Below are 20,557 nucleotides of genomic sequence, written 5' to 3'. Positions count from 1 at the left end.
GTGGATGGAATAAATGTTTGTGGTAATTGATGGAGTGCCAAACAAGCAGGCTGCTTTGTTCTGATTACTGTAAAGCTTCTTGAACTACAGTCTCCCAGCTCTACCTTGACGTTCGCCTAAATTAGCGACTGTCAACAGTAACTCAGTTTCTCCACCAGAAAACATAGACTAGTTTGGGGATGAGCAGCAGATTGAAGAGGTAATAAATTAATCTCACAGCATTTTGGACTGGAAAAAAAGCCAAAGTTCTGGAGTTACACAGCAGGCCAGGCAGCATGTCTGGAGCACATTTCGGGTCAGGATCCTTCTTCTTCTGCCACAGAGAATGCCATGAGACTGTTGGGAAAACTAATATCCTGGGTGGTAGGTTTGCCAGTGCTACCTATTCAAGGATTAAACCCAATTGGCAGGGAGATTGGATCAATTGCAGGAGTGAGGCAGGTGAGAGGTTGAAAATTGGTATTGAAGGCAATGAAAGCAAATTGAGTGGACAGGGACAGGCATGGCAGGGAGCAAGGAAGAACTGCTGAATTAAATTCAACCTCACCTGTTGCTTTCAGGTTTGGATGTGTGTAGCAGTGACTGAATCATGATGGTTCCATAGTAGAATAGGCCACAGAATCATGTGATCTTCGCTTTTCCAACAATGCTGAGCACACTACGGTCAGAGCCATACAGCAGGGAAACAGATCCTTTGACCCAGCTTGCCCATGCCAACCAAGATGTCCCAAATACACTAGTACCTCCTGCCTGCATTTGGCCAATATCTCTTTAAACGTTTCCTGCACGTATACCTGTCCAAATATGTCTTTTAAATATTGTTATAGTGCCTGCCTCAATTACCTCCCCTTTCACCTCTTTCCATAAACCCATCACATCTGTGTGAAAAAGTTGCCCCTCAGATTCCCATTAAACTTAAATAATGATGTGCCTAAATAAATGTCCAAATAAATATGTACAGAGGGTTATTTGGGGTCCAAGTCCATAACTCTCTGAAAGTGACAACACAAGTAGATAGAGATGTAATCTTGCTTCGTTGGTCAAGGTGACAAGTGTCAGAATGTCAAGGTGCAGCTTTATCGGCCTTTGGTTAGGCTGCGAAAACCTATATAGTATTGTGTGCAGTTCTGGTCACTCCATTACAGGAAAGATGTGGAGCCTTTGGAAAGGGTGCAGAAGAGATCTACCAGCATGATGCATGGATTAGGGGCTATCAACAATAGGGAGAGATTGGACAGCCTCTGATTGTTTACTCTGGAACGCCAGAGGTTGCGGGAGACCTGACGGAAGTATATAAAATTATAGCAGCATGGAGAATGCAGAGGATATTTACAAGGATATTGCAGAGCTGAAAAATAAGTGAGTTCTGTATTCCTACTGTGCCTGCCCAGGTCAAAGGTCATTATGCATAAACATTGCTGGAAAGCAGTGGAACTGTGCACATAGACACTTTCATTTCTTCCACTTTTTCCAGCTTTGATTCTTCTAGGTAAGAAAATAGTGCTTTCAAACTATGAAATAGTTGTATTTGTTAAAAGCTTAGATTATTTTGTTGTTTTTATTGCTTTATGCTTTGGTGAGTGAGCGAGATCGTGTTCGTTCGTGGTCGGGGTCGGGGTCGGGCCCGGGTCTCTGGCCCTGCGGGTGTGTTAATATTGGCTAAATTAAAGAGGTCACAAAATGGAGGATCTCTGTATTTGCAGGGTCTGCTTGGTTTATTTCTGTGAAAGTTGCAAGCTGGGAGTCACGGCTCCAAAGAGCCTGAACCATAAATGGAAGTTGAGGATAAAGGAGCTATCCCACTGTGGCGACCTAATCCGCGAGTTCTGGCGAGTTTGCCCTCAACTCATACTCGCAGCATGGTCGACACGAGGTCCTAGGAGGTCTTTGTAACTCTCCTTCATGCCGAGAGTAGTCCCTGCGTACTCGAGGCCTCAGCTAGTATTTTTCAACATGTTGAAAAATGCCCTCAAGTAAAAAAAGGTCGCCATGGAAAAAAAAATCTATATTTTTTTACTCGTAGGTTTAGTCGAAGTAGGTCGTAGAAGGTCGGCAAGTTATTCATAGGTAATCGAGGGTAGTCAAAGGTATTTGAAGGTAGTCAAAGGTAGTCGTAGATAGTCTTCAACATAGTCGAAGGGAGGTCGAAGGGAGATTGAAGGAGGTCGTCTTCACTCTCCACTATTTGGTGTCCAATTTTCCCTATTCGTAGCTAGTCTTCAACATAGTCAAAGGTCTTCAACATGACATTTTTTCAAACTCTCCTAAACTCGCCAATTGGGTCGCCGCAGTGGGTCATCCCCTTTGGGTGAGGTCCAGATGTCCTTCCTTTGTTAAAATGTATGAGGGTTTGCAGAAAGAGATAAGAAGGTCTGCAAATGCATGGTTAGGATTGGTTATAGAGGGGGGGGGTGTAAAAAGGTATTGTTATTTATGTTGCAGAGTGTTTGTGCTGCTATTTGATGATTGGTTAGAGTGTGAAGCCTTGTTCAAATTGTTTATACAACTGGGAAAAATGTTTCTTTACTTTAGTTAACTGTCTTCCTTCTAGAAACTTCTGTGGAAACATTGTAATGGGGTACTTTGTGATTGGTTTAGGGAACTGTCAAAAACTGTATAATATGATCGATATGTGTGATTGGCTTGTAGGGGCTGCCTCCCCCATATAGGTTCACGCCACGGGTCCGATGCCCTATAAAAGAGTGAACCCCACAAGGATCGGGGTTGGCCTTCTGGAGGTGCACTTGGGATCGTGTGACCTGCTGGAGGTGTCTGCTCGCACGAGGCTGAAGGGCTTGGACGAGTAGAGACGAGTAGAGACAAGGATCGGACCCGCAGCAGACAGTATTGTATAGGAAGTTCGTTTGTGTTTGGAAAGAATAAAGAATAGTTGAACCAGTGCTTGACTCAGTGTTTTACTGAACTAGACTAGGTGGGTAAGACTAGGAGCGTAATTACAGGTGCTGTTGAGATGCTGTTCGGGAGTGGCCGGAGGTGTCGGGCCGGGCTTGCAGCCGGCACAAGGAAAGAGCAGCTGAGCTGAGCTGCTGCAGCACATTCTGTGTATCCCAGTTAATGGCTGGTGCTCGGCTTTTGCCAGCACTGAAGGGGGTTGGCTGGCGGTCCCAGGCCCATCGAGGCGCGGGTTCCTCGGGAGTTGGAGCGGGGTTGGGCTGGAGTTGGCGCTTCTTCTCTGCGCTGGCTGTGGGCTTGGGGCTGCTGGTGTCGTCGGTCCAGGCCCCCGGGGGTACGGTCCAGTAGCGATTCGGCACCACTTGTGGCACTGGGGACCCGGGTCCGATCCTGGCTGCGGATGTGTGCACGCTCTCACCCGTCTCCCACCCACATCTGACCCCTCTCTCTTGCTGTTACACCCCGCTCTCCCGCTACCTGGTCCTTTGGGGGGGAGATGAGAAGTTAACCATTTATGGGAGTCTCTCTGGAATCGAGAATCTCATTGCTCAATCGTATTCATAGATGAGGCTGAAGAATTCCATTGCCTTGAAATGAGCAGAATAGTGACATTCGACTCAGAAACTATCATCGTTGTGATCCAGTCTGGAATACATTAACATTCCTATAATGTGACCACACGGCACACCCGTTCCTCAGATTAAATATATCTTTACACATAAATTATGAATAAAAATAATTTATTCAGTTTCTTCAGCCAGCGCTTCTTGCTTTTTCTTTATGGTGAATGACCTTTGACAAATCCCATGATTCCTTGTGTTTTTCGGAATACCGAACTTGCTAATTATAGTGACACGGGACTGATGATTTTGGGTGTTTTCCTTGAACAATCTTGGACAATTAGATAAACATGTCCAAGGATATTTAAGAGCCTAGACGGGTTGTATAGGAAAGAACTACTTCAGACAATCACTAAGGGGCAGAGATTAGATCTGATTAGAAGGATTAAAGGAGTTTCCACACATGTCAAACAGTGTAATTAAAGTTTGGAATTCATTGCCAGAAGAAGAGGTGGATGCAGATGCCTTAATTGAATTTAAAGGCATCAAGGATCATGTGAGGATCCATAAACCACAAAGCTATGGACCAAAAACCAGAAGGAGTAAGACGAGGTCCACTTTGCCGACCGTGTACTTACAGGACTGAATTAATTTCTCGTGAAGTAAATTTCTATCATAATTCTCAGCATTATCACTGAAACGTCACTAAATAGACAGCAGCAGTTCAAAGTTGGATAGCGACATTTTACATTTCTAGATTCTATTGGCTATATGACTCAAATTCCAAGAATGAACAGAAAACAATTGGGAATCCTTTCATAATATTTTCATGCAAATCCTTTAAATACAGTCGAATGCAAAGTTTTATGTAAAAGTGCAATTTTTCAAAATCCCTTTTCCAACTGATCAATCGTCCTTTGACTGTCCCCCTGAAGTCATGGGTATGGGACAACAATGAAGGCATTTTACTAAACAGCAAGGACCCTGGCCCAAGAGTAGGTTCAACCAGACAAATACCTTTGGTACTGCAGCTTGAAATACAAAGTCCATCATGTCCTCTTCTGTCGAGTTGGTAGCATTTATAGTAACAACAGTTACATTAGGATTTGTATTGGAACGTTCAAAGTTAAAATCAATGTTTAAACCACCTTTACTGTATGCTGTAACAGGAGGAATGCCTGTGGAATAAAACAAGTTACAACTGTAGTTTTCCTAATTAAAACATTTCCACCTTTACAGCATCAAATATCTAATTTTCATCATGAACCAAGTTCTACATTTCCATCAAATTGCCATGCTTCCTCAAATGGTGGACCACATGTCTATCCAAATGTATTTTCAACTTTAACAGCTTTGCTTTTAACTCGAAAAATGATCTCAAAATTATTCAAAGTGCTGTTGAATAATTTGCACTGGGTGCACTTTGCACAGTCAGATTTCTGAGATGTGTAACATTTCAGTTTTGGTCAAACTCAATACTGTTTCAGATTTATTCAATCACTCTTTTACCTCCGCTTGGCATACTGGTAACCGGTGTTGTTTCCTGCTGCTACCTAGTTCTGGAATACATCAACTTTGTTTGGAATGTCCAGCTGCCTATAATTCTATCCATCTATCTTTTCTCCCTCTCTTCCTCTTCTTCATTTTTGTAGTTTGCTCGTAAATATCGACAAAATTCAAGGACTTTGAGAATAATTGGGCATTTTTTTTAAAACTCTAAACCCTTGATTTCTATAAAAGCCATATTATATTAATTCTGCCCAGATGCTATCTTTCGTCATCTTGAAAGATTTTGCTCCTTGTCAGATTACCTTTGTACAATGACCAGCATGTACTAAGCAATACTCAAGCTATGTCAGGACTGTAAAATGGCATGGAATAAGATTGAGCCATTCATTTGAAATTAAAAACTTACCTGAACTTAGATCATTGAAGACTGGCTGAGATGCTAAATTATCCAATAGAAATGGTGTCTGTGAGAATTGTGGAGCTTGGACACCTAATGGCAAGGTGCCACCTGCAAATAAAAACAATTTAGTTGATCTTCATACGAGCCAGATTTATATAGGGCGAGTTGATAGGAATCTCAGAACAGGTTATTGGGAATTAAGAAAGGGAATGGGATTGATGGCAATGCTTACGAGAGTAAAGAATAGTACAGCACAGGGACAGGCCCCATGGCCAATATTGTCTGTGATGAACATTTATCTGTCTTGCACATCATCCATATCCTCCATTTACTGCAGATCCATGTGCCTATCTAAAAGTCTCCTATATGCCACTGTCATATCTGCTCCACCACCTCCTCCAACAGCCTGCCCCAGGCACTCCCCACCCTTTGTGTAAAGAAATGTGCCCCATATATCTCCTTTAAACTTTTCTTTTAACTTAAAGCTAAGTCTTCTAGTATTTGAAAAAAAAGTTCTGACCATTTACCCTATTCTCCGTCTAATGTTTTTATATATATATATTTCTATTAGATCTCACATCAACCTCCTGTGCTCCAGAGAAAACCACTCAAGTCAGTCTAATCTCCCATTGTAGCCACTACCCTCTAAACCAGGGATCATTCGGGTAAACCACCTCTGCATGTTTTCCAAAGCCAGTCCCAAATGATTCTTAGGAAGTCACTGGTCTGAAGCACCAATTTGATTGTTCCATGCATAGAGGCCACTTGCCCTGCTAAGTGTTTTTATCTTCAATTTTACTTATATTTGTAACAACATAAACATGTATTCTCCATATATGCATGCCACTGACTTTTCAACACTTGATATTTCCAGTTCCACAACATTTTCCATTGGAGCTGTGTGGAAGCTGGACAAGAAATTGCAGGAAGATAGACACAAAAAGGTGCAGTAACTCAGTGGGTCAGGCAGCATCTCTGGAGAAAAGGAATATGTGACATTTCGGGTAGAGACCTTCTTCAGACTGAGTCAGGGGAAAGGGGAATGAGAGATATAGAAGGCACATAGAGCAAATTAATGAAAGATACGCAAAAAAACGATGATCAAGGAACGATGGAGCCCACAATGGTCCATTGTTGGCTGTGGGGTAGGTGATAACTAGTTACACAGAGAGTGAACCTCACAGGATGACGGTGAAACTAATAAAATGTTTAGGGTGGGGGAGGCATGGAGAGAGAGAGAGAGAGAGAGAGGGGACGCAAGGGTTACTTGAAGTTAGATAAATCAATATTCACACTGCTGGGCTGTAAGCTGCCAAAGTTGCTGTTCCTCCAATTTGCATTTGGCCTCATTCTGACAATGCAGGAGGCCCAGGACAGAAAGATTTGTATGGGGATAGGAAGTGGAGTTGGAGTGTTTTAATTAATTGTGCTTTTTAAACCTCAAAGTTCTTTGTGCCTTACACTTAACTTGAGAAAGTACACATGAAGCTAACCTGATAAATCCAGCCCTCCCAGCAGATCCAGAAGTTCTCCTCCAACTGAGTTTGGTTTACTGGGTGGGAGAGTCTGAATCACTGGCGTCACATCAGAACCTCCAAGCAAATCCAGTAAGTCATTAGCCTGAAACAGAAATTGCATTGTACACATCATCATAAGACAATAGAAACCCAACATGTTAGGGCAGCACAGTGACGCAACAGTAGGATTGCTGCCTTACAGAATGTGGACAGACTAGACAGGAGAAAGGCAGGGAGCAAGGAAGGAATGCTGTTTTGAGTTGCACTTATTTTAATGCTAGATGCTTGATGGGCAAAGCAGATGAGGAACGCTGTAGCCAATACAGAAACCTGGTTAGGAGCAAAACGTGCAGCGCAATGTTTCAGAGTACGGTGCTTCAGGAGAAGTGGGGATAAAAGAGGAAGGGCTGTTGACTTATTGGTTAAGAATGATGTCACAGCAGTGGTCAGAGGAGACATTACGGACCTTATGTCTAGCGAGGCTATATGGGTGAAGCTGAGGAACAAGAAAGGGATGATCACTTTGTTGGGGGTGTACTACATGCCCTCAAACAGTCAATGAGAATTAATAGAGCAAATATGCCAGGAGATTATCGGCAGCTGTAGGTCAAATAAGGTTGTCATGGTAGGGGATTATAATTTTCCCAAAATAGACTGGGAATCACATAGTACCAAAGGTTTCGACGGGGTGGAATTTATCAAATGTTTTCAGGGAAAGTTTCCTCCAGCAATATGGAGAAGGCCACACACGGAAGAGGGCAACACTTGATCTAGTCTTGGGAAATTGGTTGGGGCAAGTGGATGAAGTGTTCGCGGATGAGCCTCTTGGGACCAGCGACCACTGTTCTATTAGGTTTAAGATAGTTATGGATAGAGACAGGGCGGGCCCACAAGTTAAAATTCCAAATTGGGGCAAGGCCAACTTTGAAGGTATGGGACAGGAAGTCACTCAAGTAGATTGGAGCAGGTTGTTAGAAGTAAAAGGTATGTCAGAAAATTGCGATGTGTTTAAAAGTGTGCTGACAAGTGTCCAGGACATGCATGTTCCTGTTAGACTGACGGGCAGGGCAGGTGAGCATAAGGAAGCTTGGATGAGGGAAATTGAGGATCTGGTCAAGAGGAAGGCGTCACGGGGCAGGTATAAGCAGATATAAGCAGAGAGCAAGTGTATCCCTGGAGGAGTTTCAGGAACTAAGCAGCAAGCTAAAAAAATAAATCAGCAGGGCAAAAGGGGACAGGAGACAGGTCTGGCAGATAGTAGGCTCCCCTTGGTCATGGACTGACCATGGGTGATGCATCCCAGCTGTTGGCTGCTTGCTCCAAACCTCAGCTAGAGCAGCGTCGCTTGTGGCTGAAAAGACCAATGCGGGAGTGACAGTCTTTGTAGCAAAGGTCACATTTGTGTGTGGTCTCTGGTGTGTTGAAGTTGCTGCGCTCCTTTCTGCGTGCCCGCTTGTCTGCCGCTGCGTTCATCAGTTTCTCTTCCCCCGTTTTGAGATGTTGGTTCAGGGTGCCTCTCCACCTCGTGCGGTCAGCTGCAAGGCTCTCCCAGGACTCCACATCGATGTCGAGCGCCTTCATATCTCTCTTGCAGACTTCCTTGTAACATTTTTATAGCTGGGAGCGGCCAATGGTTCTCCTCCCAGATATCAGCTCTCCATAGAGGATGTCTTTTGGAATGCGGCCATCCTCCATGCAGTGGACATGGCCCAGCCACTGCAGTCTGTGCTGCCTGTGTAGAGTGTACATACTGGGAAGACCAGCACGAGACAGGATCTCGGCGTTGGACACTCTGTCTTGCCAGGATATGCCCAGGATATGGCGGATGCTGCTCAGATGGAAGGTGTTGAGTCTTCTCTCCTGCCTGGCATATGTAGTCCATGTCTCACTGGCGTACAGCAGCGTGCTGTCGACACAGGCGTCGTAGACTGCTATCTTTGTCTTCACCGTCAGCTTTGGGTTGGTCCACACTCGAGTTGTGAGGCGAGCGAGAGTTGTAGTTGCCTTCCCGATCCTCTTATCAATCTCTGTGTCCAAGGAGAGGTTGTCGGTGATGGTGGAGCCGAGGTACGTGAACTGATGGACGGCATCAAGTTCGTAGTCGTCGATGGTGATGACAGGCTGTGCCTCTATCCTGCCCCAAGATGTTCGTGTTCTTCAGGCTGATAGTTAGCCCAAAGTCCGTGCATGCCCGATAGAAGCGGTCCATCAGTGACTGTAGTTCCTGCTGGGTATGGGACACAACTGCAGCGTCGTCGGCAAACAACATGTCTCTGATGAGAGCTTCACGTACTTTTCTCTTTGAGGCGGGTGAGGTTGAAGAGCCTACCATCTGATCTAGTACGCAGGTAGACCCCCTTTGTTGCAGTACCGAAGGCACGTGACAGGATGCACAGGTCATGGTAAGAGCATCAAGTGCTCAAGCAGTCGCTGTCCGTTCTCATTCATTTTGCCCACACCAAACTGCCCAAGGCAGGAAGACCACGATTTGTGGCCTGCGCCCACTCTGGCATTGAAGGCGCTCGGGAGAACAAGTTCTTCCTTGCTGGGGATGCTGCTGATGATGAATGCGAGGTTCTCATAGAACTCGTCCTTTGTGTCTGATGTGGAGGGCAGTGTCGGGGCATACTCGCTGACGAGAGTGACTGGGCCTGCGGTGGTGTTGAGGTGGAGAGTCAGCAGTTGCTCTGAGCCATTACTGCCTGGTTCCACCATGTTCAGCAGGCTGTTCCTTACTGCGAAGCCTACTCCGTGTTCTCTGGGCCTATCAGAGTCCTTCCCCTGCCAGTAAAACGTGTACTCCTTCTCCTTCAGTGTGCCCAAGTCAGCCAGCCTTGTTTCCTGAAGGGTGGCTATGTCTACGTTGAGCTCGTCATTTATGACAGCTGTTTTCCTGGAATCGCTGATGTCCGGTAGGTTTTCAGAGAGGTCGGTCATCATTGCCTGGACATTCCAAGTTCCCAGTTTTAGAGCTGGACTGCCAGTGAGGTTGTAGACAACGACAAACTGCCTCAGGGGCTCCGACCGGATTTTCTTGAGGTTTACTCCTGGAGCATTGACAACAATCCCAACAGACTTTATAAAATAAAAGGGAAAAAGGGTAACCAGGAGGAGAATGGGATCCGTCAGGGATCAAAGCGGTGAACGCTGTGTGGAGCCACAGGAGATGAGCAAGTCCTCCATAAGTATTTATCCTCTGTTTTTACCATGGAGAAAGACACGAGGCCTGGGGAACTTGGGGTAGTCAATGGAAGTATCTTGAGAGCAGTCAGTATTACAGTCGAAGAGGTGTTGAAGATCAAGATGCATATGAAGGTAAACAAATCTCCTGGGCATGATCAAATATATCCAAGGGCACTGTGGGAAGCTCAAGAGGAAATTGCAGATGCACTTGCTGAGATTTACAAGTCTTCATTAAATCCAGGTGAGGTGCCAGAAGAGTGGAGCAAGGCAAATGTTGTGCCACCATTCAAGATGGGCTGCAGGGGATAGCATGGGAACCACGGCCAGCGAGCCTACCATCTGTGGTCGGAAAGTTACAAGAGAATGTTCCACGGGATAAGATACACATGCATTTAGATGAATAAGGGCTGACTAAGGATCGACAGCATGGTTTTGCACGAACCTGATTTTTTTCAGAGATGTGACCAAAAAGAGGGCAGAGCTGTTGAAGTTGGACATATGGATTTCAGTAAGGCACTCGACAAGGTTCTGCATGGTAGGTTAGATCATATGGGATCCAAGGAGATATAGTTGAATGTACAGAAAATTAGCTTCATTGGAGGAAGCAGTGGGTGATAGTCAGCGATTGTTTTGGACTAGAGGCCTGTGATTAGTGTTGTGCCTCAGGGTTCAGTGCTGGGCCCATTGCGGTTTGTCATCTCTATCAATGATTTGGATAAGAACGTACATGACATGATTAGCAAGTTTGCATATATGACACTAAAGTGGGCGGGATTGTAGATAATGATAACGGTTGTTAAAAATAAAAAAGGATTTTGATCGGTTGGGCAGGTGGGCTGTGGAATGGTTGATGGAACTAAGAGAGAGAACCCGAGTTGTTGTATTCGGGGAAATCTAGCATGGGCTGGACCTAGACAGTGAATGGGAAGGCTCTTGGGAGTGATGTGGAACAGAGGGATCTAGGTACATAGTTCCTTGAAAGTTGCGTCACAGGTAAATAGGAAGGTCAAAAAGGCTTTCAGCACATTGAAAGCTGAATGCTTCAGTCAGAGTATTGACAGAAGCATCATCAGTCAGAGTATTGAGTGTAGAGGTTGGGAGGTTATTTTGCAGTTATGTAAGATGTTGGTGAGGTCACTTTTAAAGTGTTGTGTTCAGTTTTGATCACCATGTTACAGGAAAAATGTTGTCTCGCTGTAAAGGGTGCAGAAAAGATTTACGAGGATGTTGCCAAGACGAGAGTCTGAGCTATGATGATAGGTTGAGCACGCTAGGACTCTATTGATTGGAGCACAGGAGGATGAGTGGTGATCTTATAGAAGTGTACAAAATCATAATAGAGCGGATAAACGCACATTTACCCAGAGTAGGGGTATCGAGAACTAGAGGACAGGTTTAGGGTGAGGGTGAGGGGGGGGGGTAAGATTTAATATGAACCCGAGGAGTAACTTTCTTACACAAAGGGCGGTTGGTGTCTGGAACGAGTTGCCGAAGAAGGTAGTTGAGGCAGGTACTATCGCAACGTTTCAGTAGTACATAGATAAGAACATGGATAAGCTAGATTTATCTCCCTCTGAGATGGTCAAAAGGCCTATACACTAGTTCTAGCGTATAAACTAGAGATAATTTACAGAAGCCAATTTAACCTACAAAACTTCATGTCTTTGGAACATGAGAGGAATTCGGAGCACCAGAGAAAACCCATGTGGCCACAGGGGAACCTACAAACTCTGTACAGACAGTACCATAATCTGGAGCAGGTCTATTGTTGTGCCACTGTGCTGCCCTATTATTGAGTTTATTTAGTGCAATTATGTCTTTCATTGCATGTAAGTATTTAAAGATATTGAGATTAAAGATATTAATATCAACAGTATATTCTATATTGGAAAAAGTATAACATATACAAGTTTTGTTTTACCTGGTTGGAAGGTTGAATCGTAATTGATGCTAATTTAGCATCCACTATTATGGGTTCTGCCTCTCCATTAGTCTGTGCAATATCTGTGGGTCCATTAGTTGTTACCTTTTCCATTATAGGCATTCGTTCCAACAGTGCTGACCTATTGAAAGCAAAATTTCAGTATTTTAATCCGTTTACATGTACACTATTTCACCAATTTATCATCTGTTCTGATGTCTTATAGAAACTGTTTACCCTAAGATGACAAATTAAAACTACTAAAATCAGTTACCAATATGCAGAATGTTGGTCTAAATAAGTAGTTATTTCTCATGACCAAAAATCTATACAATATATGAACAGTGAAGAATCAGATTTAGAAAGCATGGACGCAAAGTGCAAACAATAGTATTTGTATTAGTTTTAATATGTAAGCAACTTGTCAATATAAACTTGGGGCAGTCAATGGAAGTACATGGAGAGCAGTCAGTATTACGTTTGAGGTAGTGCTGAACGTCCTAACATGTATGATGTCAGAAATATCTCCCGGGCATGATCAGATATATCTGAAGACACTGTGTGCAGCTAGAGAAGAAATTGCAGTTGCCGTGACTGAGATATATAAGCCTCGGCATGGTGGCACAGCGGTAGAGTTGCTGCCTTACAGCTCAACAGATCCGGGTTCAACCCCGACTTCGGGCGCCCTTCACAGAGTTTGTACATTCTCCCCGTGATCGCGTGCGATTTTCCACCGAGAACCTCGATTACCTCCCACACTCCAAAGGCATATAAGTTTGTAGGTTAATTGGCTTGGTATAAATGTAAAATTGTCCCTGGTGTGTGTTAATGTGCGGGGATCACTGGTCAGTGCGGACTCGTTGGGCCAAAGGGCCTGTTTCCGCGCTGTATCTCTAAACTAAACCAAGTCATCATTAAATGTGGATGAGGTTGCAGAAGACTGGAGAGTAGCAAATATTCTGCCACTATTTAAGGGGTGTAAGAAAAAGCCTGGGAACGATAGGCTAGGGAGCCTAACATCTGTGGTTGGAATGTTGCTAAAGAGTGTTCTGAGGGATAAGATTTACATGGAAGGTTAGATGGGATCCAAGGAGCACTAGTCGACTGGATAGATAATTGGCTTCATGGAAGGAAGCAGAGGGCGATGTTGGAAGGTAGTTTTCCAGACTGGAGACCTGTGACTAGTGGTGTGCCACAAGGGTTGGTGCAGGGCCCAGAAGGTGGTTATCAAAGGTTACAGCAGGATCTTGATCAGTTGGGCAAATAGGCAGAGGGATGGTTACTGGAGTTTAATGCAGATAAATGGGAGATGTTGCATTTTGGGAAGTCTAACCAGTGCAGGATCTTCACAGTAAATGGTAGGGCTCTGGGAAGTGTTATTGAGGAGAGATGCAAAGATTCATTTACCCAAAAGAGGGGAATCAAAACCAGAGGACATTGGTTTAAGGTGAGAGGGGATAGGAATGTGAGGGTCAACTCTTTCACATAGGCGGCTTATGAGCAGTATGGAATGAGCTGCTGGAGGAGGTAATCGAGGCAGAAACTATAATACCATTCTAAAAACATTTGGAGAGCTACATGGATAGAAAAAGATTTAGAGGGATATGGGCCAAACATAGGCAGATGGGACTAGTGTAGATGGGGCATCTTTGTCGGCATGAGAAATCTGGGCTGAAAGACCCGTTTCCTTCTTGTACGACTCTATAGTGAACGTCCTGAGAACTTAGGGACACTGAATGAAAATAATTACAAAAGAACCAAAATTAGAGTGGTTAAAGTCAGGAATGCACAGCCAAGGGGGATGTCGCATTGAAAGGGGGGGAGCAGGATAACCATCTGAAGAAAGAAATTCCTGGATCTATTTGGATGACATTAATGAAGTTTTGCTTTCTTAAATTGTTTGAAAATGAACTAGTTACCATTGCTGATTTAGACATTAATCATGGGCAATGTAATAATTTGTAAAATCAATAGCATACCACAATATACTTGGATTGCTGGTAAAATTCTATGATTTCAACAAGAATCTTTTGCACACAAGTATGCGATTTATGGTGCAACAAAAAAATTGGAAGCTATTGGAATCTATATGTTAACTGAGCATTCCAACTTGCCCAATTCATTACAGGTGCACAACCTTTTATTCGGAGTTCCGGAAACCGAGAAGCTCCGAAAACCGGACATTTTTTCCAGGATGTCATCTGCACACCAAAGCTCGCGTTTGGCGCCAAACTTGACCCGAAACGACCAACGGTCAACCCAGGTCTGTACTACTGTAGCGGCTGCCTCCTCCCCGGAGACCGGGGAGACACATAAACATTTGTAAATCATTGCTTAAATGTTAGTCAGTTAATTTGGAGGGCTTATGTGAAAGGTGGGGGGGGGGGGGGGGGGGGGGGGGGGTGGGGGGGGGGGGGGGAAACTTTAATTCTTAGTCCCCTACCTGGTCGGAGAGGCGGGGAGCGGGCAATGCCTTACCCGGTCGCCGTGCAGTAAACTCCGGAGCGCTGTGGCCGCCGACCCCCAACATCGCGGAGCTGGGGCTGCGGGCGTCCGGCCACGGGCGGTGCCGGTTGAAGCTCCGACCCCGGCAACTCTACCCCTGGCTGCGCAGCGCTCCAAATCCAGCGCCGCCCGCGGCCGGATGCCCGCAGCCCCAGCTCCGCAATGTTGGGAGTCGGCGGCCACAGCGCTCCAGAGCTTACCGCACGGCGACCCGGTAAGTCATTGCCCGCTCCCCGCTGGTATCCCAGCGCTGTGGCCTACCTACCTAATCTACGCTAAAAATCTTCCATTCCGAAATCCGAAAGATTCCGAAATCCGAAGTGTCTGGTCCCAAGACTTTCGGATAAAAGGTTGTGTACCTGTACTTGCAAGTTTACACGTACCTCATGTGATCAAATTTTTTGAAAAGTGCATTGTATTCAACTGCTCTTTGCTGAAGTTCCACATCTATGCTGCTTCCATAGATAGATATTATCTTTCTGATTCGGCTGACCCGGTATTTGGCATTGCCCGCACATATACCTGCTTTGACCAAATCTGGATACTAAAGAATTAGGTCAAGTTTCCCATATTCATTTCCTCATACCTTTACTGGAAAATTACTTACTTGACACTACAGTAAATCTGTGCTTAATTTCATAATTGCAATGATTTACAATTTACCCGGTCTGACATGGGAGACTGAGAACAGCCGCTCCAGACTTTTCTTCTGTCACCCGCGCTACCTACCTAATCTATTTACACTGAAAAAAATCTTCCATTCCGAAATCCGAAAGATTCCGAAATCCGAGAAGTGTCTGGTCCCAAGGCTTTCGGATAAAAGGTTGTGTACCTGTACTTGCAAGTTTACACGTACCTCATGTGATCAAATTTTTTGAAAAGTGCATTGTATTCAACTGCTCTTTGCTGAAGTTCCACATCTATGCTGCTTCCATAGATAGATATTATCTTTCTGATTCGACTGAAAAATATAATTTGTAATATTAGATCCACATATACCTGCATTTGTAATCAAATCTGGATACTAAATATTCATTAGGTCAATTTTCCAAGAACATATATATTTCCTCATACCTTTACTGGAAACAGTTACTTACTTGACATTTACAGTAAATCTTGTGCTTAATTTCATAATTGCAGTGAGCGAATATCCCCTTGTTACAGATGTTGACATGCTAGACTGTAGAACATTTTCTAATACATCCATAACTTCATCTTCTGTCACCTGTAAAAAAACATTTCAAATATTTACACTGAATAAACTCTTCTATGCGTTTGAATAGCGCATTAAGATATCGCCTCTATTCTGCCATCCATTCAAAATTAACCAAATTCACTAAGATTCATCATAGTTATATTAAAGGTCAAAGGCAAGAGTAAAAGTCTAAATTGGATCACGAGCAATTTTATAAGACCAAACTGATTTAGCAAATCCAGAGCCCCCTGAATGAACAGACTTGTGGGAGGGTGGGATAGGCAAAATAAAGTAAATGCCAGATACCAAAAATGTAATATAACAGAATGCTAAGGAGATATAGAAAGTATAGGAGTAAAATTAAAAGGGAAATGAGAAAAGCAAAGAAAGTGTAAAAAGTTGGCACATAAAATGAAGTATAACATGGTTTATGAACACACAAAGAGAATGTGTTACAGCATAGTAAATAAGGAAGCATTATTATGGGTGCATTATCTTTGAAAATTGATAAATCCCCAGGTTTGGATGACATATCCCAGGGAAGGCAACAAAGAGAGGAAAACGAGTGACAATGATTTTTCAATTCTTTCTCTCTGGACGTGATACCAGAAGATTGTTAACATTGCAGAGCTTTAAAAGGGGAGGAATAATAGGCAAGTTTAACATGGGTAATAGACAAATTATTGGAATCCATTTAAAAAAGACAGAATTCAAGTTCACAGAAAGACAAATCGATCAGGATTTGTTAAAATAGCATCTGACTACATTGATCTTTTTTGAACAGTAACGAGACGGGCTATTAAGAGCATTGCATTTAGTTTAGTGGTTTTCTGCAAGTTGCCACATGGCAGGCAAGCCAGCAAAGTGAAAGTCCATGGAATCCAAGAGATTGACATAGTGCTCAAAAATTGGCTCCATGGCATAATGCAAAAACTAAGGATTGAAGACATTTGTGACTGGGAGGTTGTTTTCGGTCGGGCTCTAGTCAGTTCTTTGCTTTAGTTATGAAAAATAATGGTTAAGATCCAAACACAAGGCATAATGATACAAAAAATTGACATAGGGTGGCTAAGAGAAGCTTTAAAAGCTTTAGACTGCATGGAGTTTTTGAGTCAGTCATACAGCACGGAAACAGGCCCTTCGGCCCAACTTATCTATGCCAATCACGATGCCCCATCAACACTAGTCTAACCTGCCCGCAATTGGCTCACTCTAAACCTTTCCTGTCCATGCACCTGTCCAAATCTCTTTTAAATATTATAGTAGCTGCCTCAACTACTTCCTCTGGCAGTCATTCCATATATAGACTACCTACCCTATGTGTGCAAAAGTTGCACATCGGGCTCTTATTCAATCTTTCCCCTCTCACCTTAAACCTATGTCCTCTGGTTCAAGTCCAGGCTCTGGATGGGCCATTCAAGCACATTCAGACTTGTCACGAAGCCACTCCTGCATTGTCTTGGCTGTGTGCTTAGGGTCGTTGTCCTGTTGGAAGGTGAACCTCCGCCCCAGTCTGAGGTCCAGAACACTCTGGGGCAAGTTTTCATCAAGGATTCCTCTGTACTTTGCACCGTTCATCTTTCCCTCAATCCCGACTAGTCTCCCAGTTCCTGCCACTGAAAGACACCCGATAGCATAATGTTGCCACCACCATGCTTCACTGCAGCTATGATACTGGCCAGGTGATGACCTCCCTGACCAAGGCCCTTTTCCCCCGATGGCTCAGTTTGGCCGGCAGCCAGCTCTATGAAGAGTCCTGGTGGTTGCAAAGCTCTTAAGAATGACAGAGGCCACTGTGCTGTTCGGGTCCTGCAATGCTGCAGAAATTGTTTTATACCCTTCCCCAGATCTGTGTCTCGACAATCCTGTCTTGGAGGTCTACAGACAATTCCGTTGTTTTCATGGCTTGGTATTTGCTGAGAGCTGGGAATGGGAGGGGAAGGAGAGAGAAAGCAAGGACTATCTGAAATTGGAGAAGTCAATGTTCATACTGTTGGGGTGTAAACTACCCAAGCGAAATAGGAGGTGCTGCTCCTCCAATATACGATGGGATTCACTCTGGCCATGGAGGAGACAGAAAGGTCGGATTCTGAATGAGAGGGGAAGTGCTGAGCCACTGGGAGATCAGGTTGGTTAATGCGAACTGAGCAGAGGTGTTGGGCGAAGCGCATGCCAAGCCTGCGCTTGGTCTCATCAATGCAGAGCAGTTGACACCTGGAACAGCGGATGCAATAGATGAGGTTGGAGGAGGTGCAGGTGAACCTCTGTCTCACCTGGAAAGACGGCTTGGGTCCTTGGATAGAGTCGAGGGGGGAGGTAAAGCGACAAGTGTAGCATTTCCTGCAGTTGCAAGGGAAAGTACCAGGGGATGGGGTGGTTTGGGTGGGAAGGGACGAATTGACCAGGGATAAAATGAATTTGATAGATTTTAAAATCAGGCTGTAACGTAACAAAATGTGGAGAAAGGGAAGGGGTCTGAATACTTTCTGAATGAACTGTACACTGGACTTCAGAAGGATGAGAGGGTATCTTATTGAAACATATAAGATTATTAAGGGACTGGACATGTTAGAGGCAGAAAACATGTTCCCAATGTTGGGGGAGTGCAAAACCAGGGGCCACAGTTTAGGAATAAGGGGTTGGCCATTTAGAGCGGAGATGAGGAAAAACTTTTGAGTTGTGAATCTGTGGAATTCTCTGCCTCAGAAGGCAGTGGAGGTCGATTCCCCGGCTGCTTTCAAGAGAGAGTTAGATAGAGCACTTAAAGAAAGCGGAGTGAAGGGATATGTGGAGAAGGCAGGAACGGGGTACTTATTGTGGATGATCAGCTACGATTACAGCGAATAGCAGTGTTGGCTCGAATGGCATACTCCTGCATCTATTGTCTCATCCTTATTTGATATCCAGCCCACTATGGTGATGGCCTCTGTGAACTAAATTGAGTTGGATTGAAATTTGGCTGCAGAGTCATGAGCGTATAAAGAGTATTGTAGGAATCTGCGAATGCATGATTGCAGGCCACCAACATTGAGGATTATCATAGACCAGGGGTTGGCAAACTACGGACCAAATGCGGTCTGAATCATCCGGACCGCAGGCAGATTTATTTCCCCATAATCATCCGGACCACTGAGCGCCCGCACTGAGCAGCGGCCGAGCTCTGGCTCTACCTCATCCTGCGCAAAGTCACCGGCATGGCCGTGCACCTTCTATGAACACGTTTAATGAAGAACTGCAGATGCTGGAAAAATCGGAGATGGACAAAAATGCTGGAGCTGGTGAGACATGCAAGAATTGCATGAAGCTGCCTCACCTGCTGAGTTTCTCCAGCATTTTTGTCTACCTTCTGTGAACACGTGATTTGATGCCTGCCATCTGGGGTGGGATGGGGGCGGGATCCATGTGTACATGTGATAGATGGGGCCCGCCATCAACTCACATGGCCCCTATGCAGAACAAGGTTGCCGGCCCATCTTAGACGATGATTTGTCACCTAACCTCACTGATTGTGGGCTGTTGGTCAGGAAGTCAAGGATCCAGGCGCTGAGGTGGTGGCCGGTTTCGCTGTCCAGTCCCCGCGGCCGCTTGCAGCCACACAGGTCAGCTGCATGCCCTGCGAATGACTGCAGTTCACAGGTCGGCTCGCTTGCCCCAGGTCTGGCTGTAACGCCCAGGTCACCTGTGTGCCCCGGGACTGGCTGTAGTTCCCAGGTCGCGCAAACTAATTGGAAAAAAAACACCTGCGGGCCAGATGAGTTTGGGTTACGGGCCGGAATCTGGCCATAGGTTGCCGACCCCTGGTAAGACCTCAAGACGCAGGAACATTTTTAGTTCCCATTTTAAGGTTAAAAAATAGCGTCTTCATTGCCGGGCAATACGGTATTTACAAGTTGTTTAACCCAAGAGCTTACATACTGGGGAAGCATGATGGGGAAAATGGCCAACATAGGGAGCCTAAGGATGTTAGTTAGACAATAAATAGATTTATAAACTTTGGGGGCTGTAAAATAAACTGAGCTTAATAAAACTGATCAGGGGTCAGGGGCCAACATTTATGGCACCGACCTGGTAGATATATGGGAGAGGTGTTAAAAATAACAGGAAACATAAGGTTTACGAGGCAAAGATGAAAGGTTACAAAGACATTGATCAATCATGAATGATTTAAAGAATGTAGAATCCACATGTAACTATTGTGTCGTGAGAATATAAAATGCTGTGCATCTTTGAAACACTTTGGAACTGTTAAGGCTTCAATAAACCGACAGGAGTTTAGAGATACAGAGGAAACGGGCCCTTCGGCCCACCGAGTCCGCGCCAACCAGCAATCCCCACACATTAACACTATCCTACACACGCTAGGTACAATTTACATTTATACCAAGTCAATTAGCCTACAAACCTCTACGTCTTTGGAGTGTAGGAGGAAACCGAAGATCTTGGAGAAAACCCATGCAAGTCATCTATGAGATGTTTTATTTTGTGTCTGTTCCTATCTGAGCTGGGCCTGAAGTAAAGCCAGATTTAGGGTACAGATATAATACTACATTCCTGCCTACAGTAAACAAAAAGGTTGATGAGGGCAAAGTCGTTGATGTGTTTGTGGACTCGGCAGTACATTTGATAAGGTTCCACATGGTATGCTGCTCTGGGATGTTAGATTTCATGGGATCCAGGGAGAGCTAGGCGACTGGATAGAAAATTGGCTTCATCTCTGGAGAAAATGGTTAGGTAATTTTTTTGGGTAATGAATTCTCTGCACATATATATAGACTATATCTTGAGAGTTAGTAGAGCGGAATTGATTTGGTCTTTGTTCAAGGAAGGACCAGAGAACCTCCACCACCCTTTTTG

At 44.5% G+C, this 20,557-nt stretch overlaps 1 protein-coding gene across 1 annotated transcript in view; it reads right to left on the bottom strand.

Annotated features, from left to right (window-relative positions):
- Positions 1-20,557, bottom strand: part of ap1g1 (adaptor related protein complex 1 subunit gamma 1) — a 137,678-nt gene that overhangs the window by 16,575 nt on the left and 100,546 nt on the right. Inside the window, exons 16-21 of the mRNA XM_055649065.1 lie at positions 15,606-15,733; positions 15,365-15,469; positions 12,004-12,145; positions 6,876-7,002; positions 5,389-5,490; positions 4,491-4,651 (exon numbers count right to left, since the gene is read on the bottom strand). Coding sequence (XP_055505040.1) covers positions 4,491-4,651; positions 5,389-5,490; positions 6,876-7,002; positions 12,004-12,145; positions 15,365-15,469; positions 15,606-15,733 — 765 coding nt within the window. The remainder of the gene's footprint in view (positions 1-4,490; positions 4,652-5,388; positions 5,491-6,875; positions 7,003-12,003; positions 12,146-15,364; positions 15,470-15,605; positions 15,734-20,557) is intronic.

The sequence above is a fragment of the Leucoraja erinacea genome, chromosome 17 (assembly GCF_028641065.1).
Source record: "Leucoraja erinacea ecotype New England chromosome 17, Leri_hhj_1, whole genome shotgun sequence".
Lineage (NCBI taxonomy): Eukaryota > Metazoa > Chordata > Chondrichthyes > Rajiformes > Rajidae > Leucoraja > Leucoraja erinaceus.
Note: the sequence above shows the minus strand (reverse complement) of the source record. Positions and strands in the feature narration are given on the sequence as shown.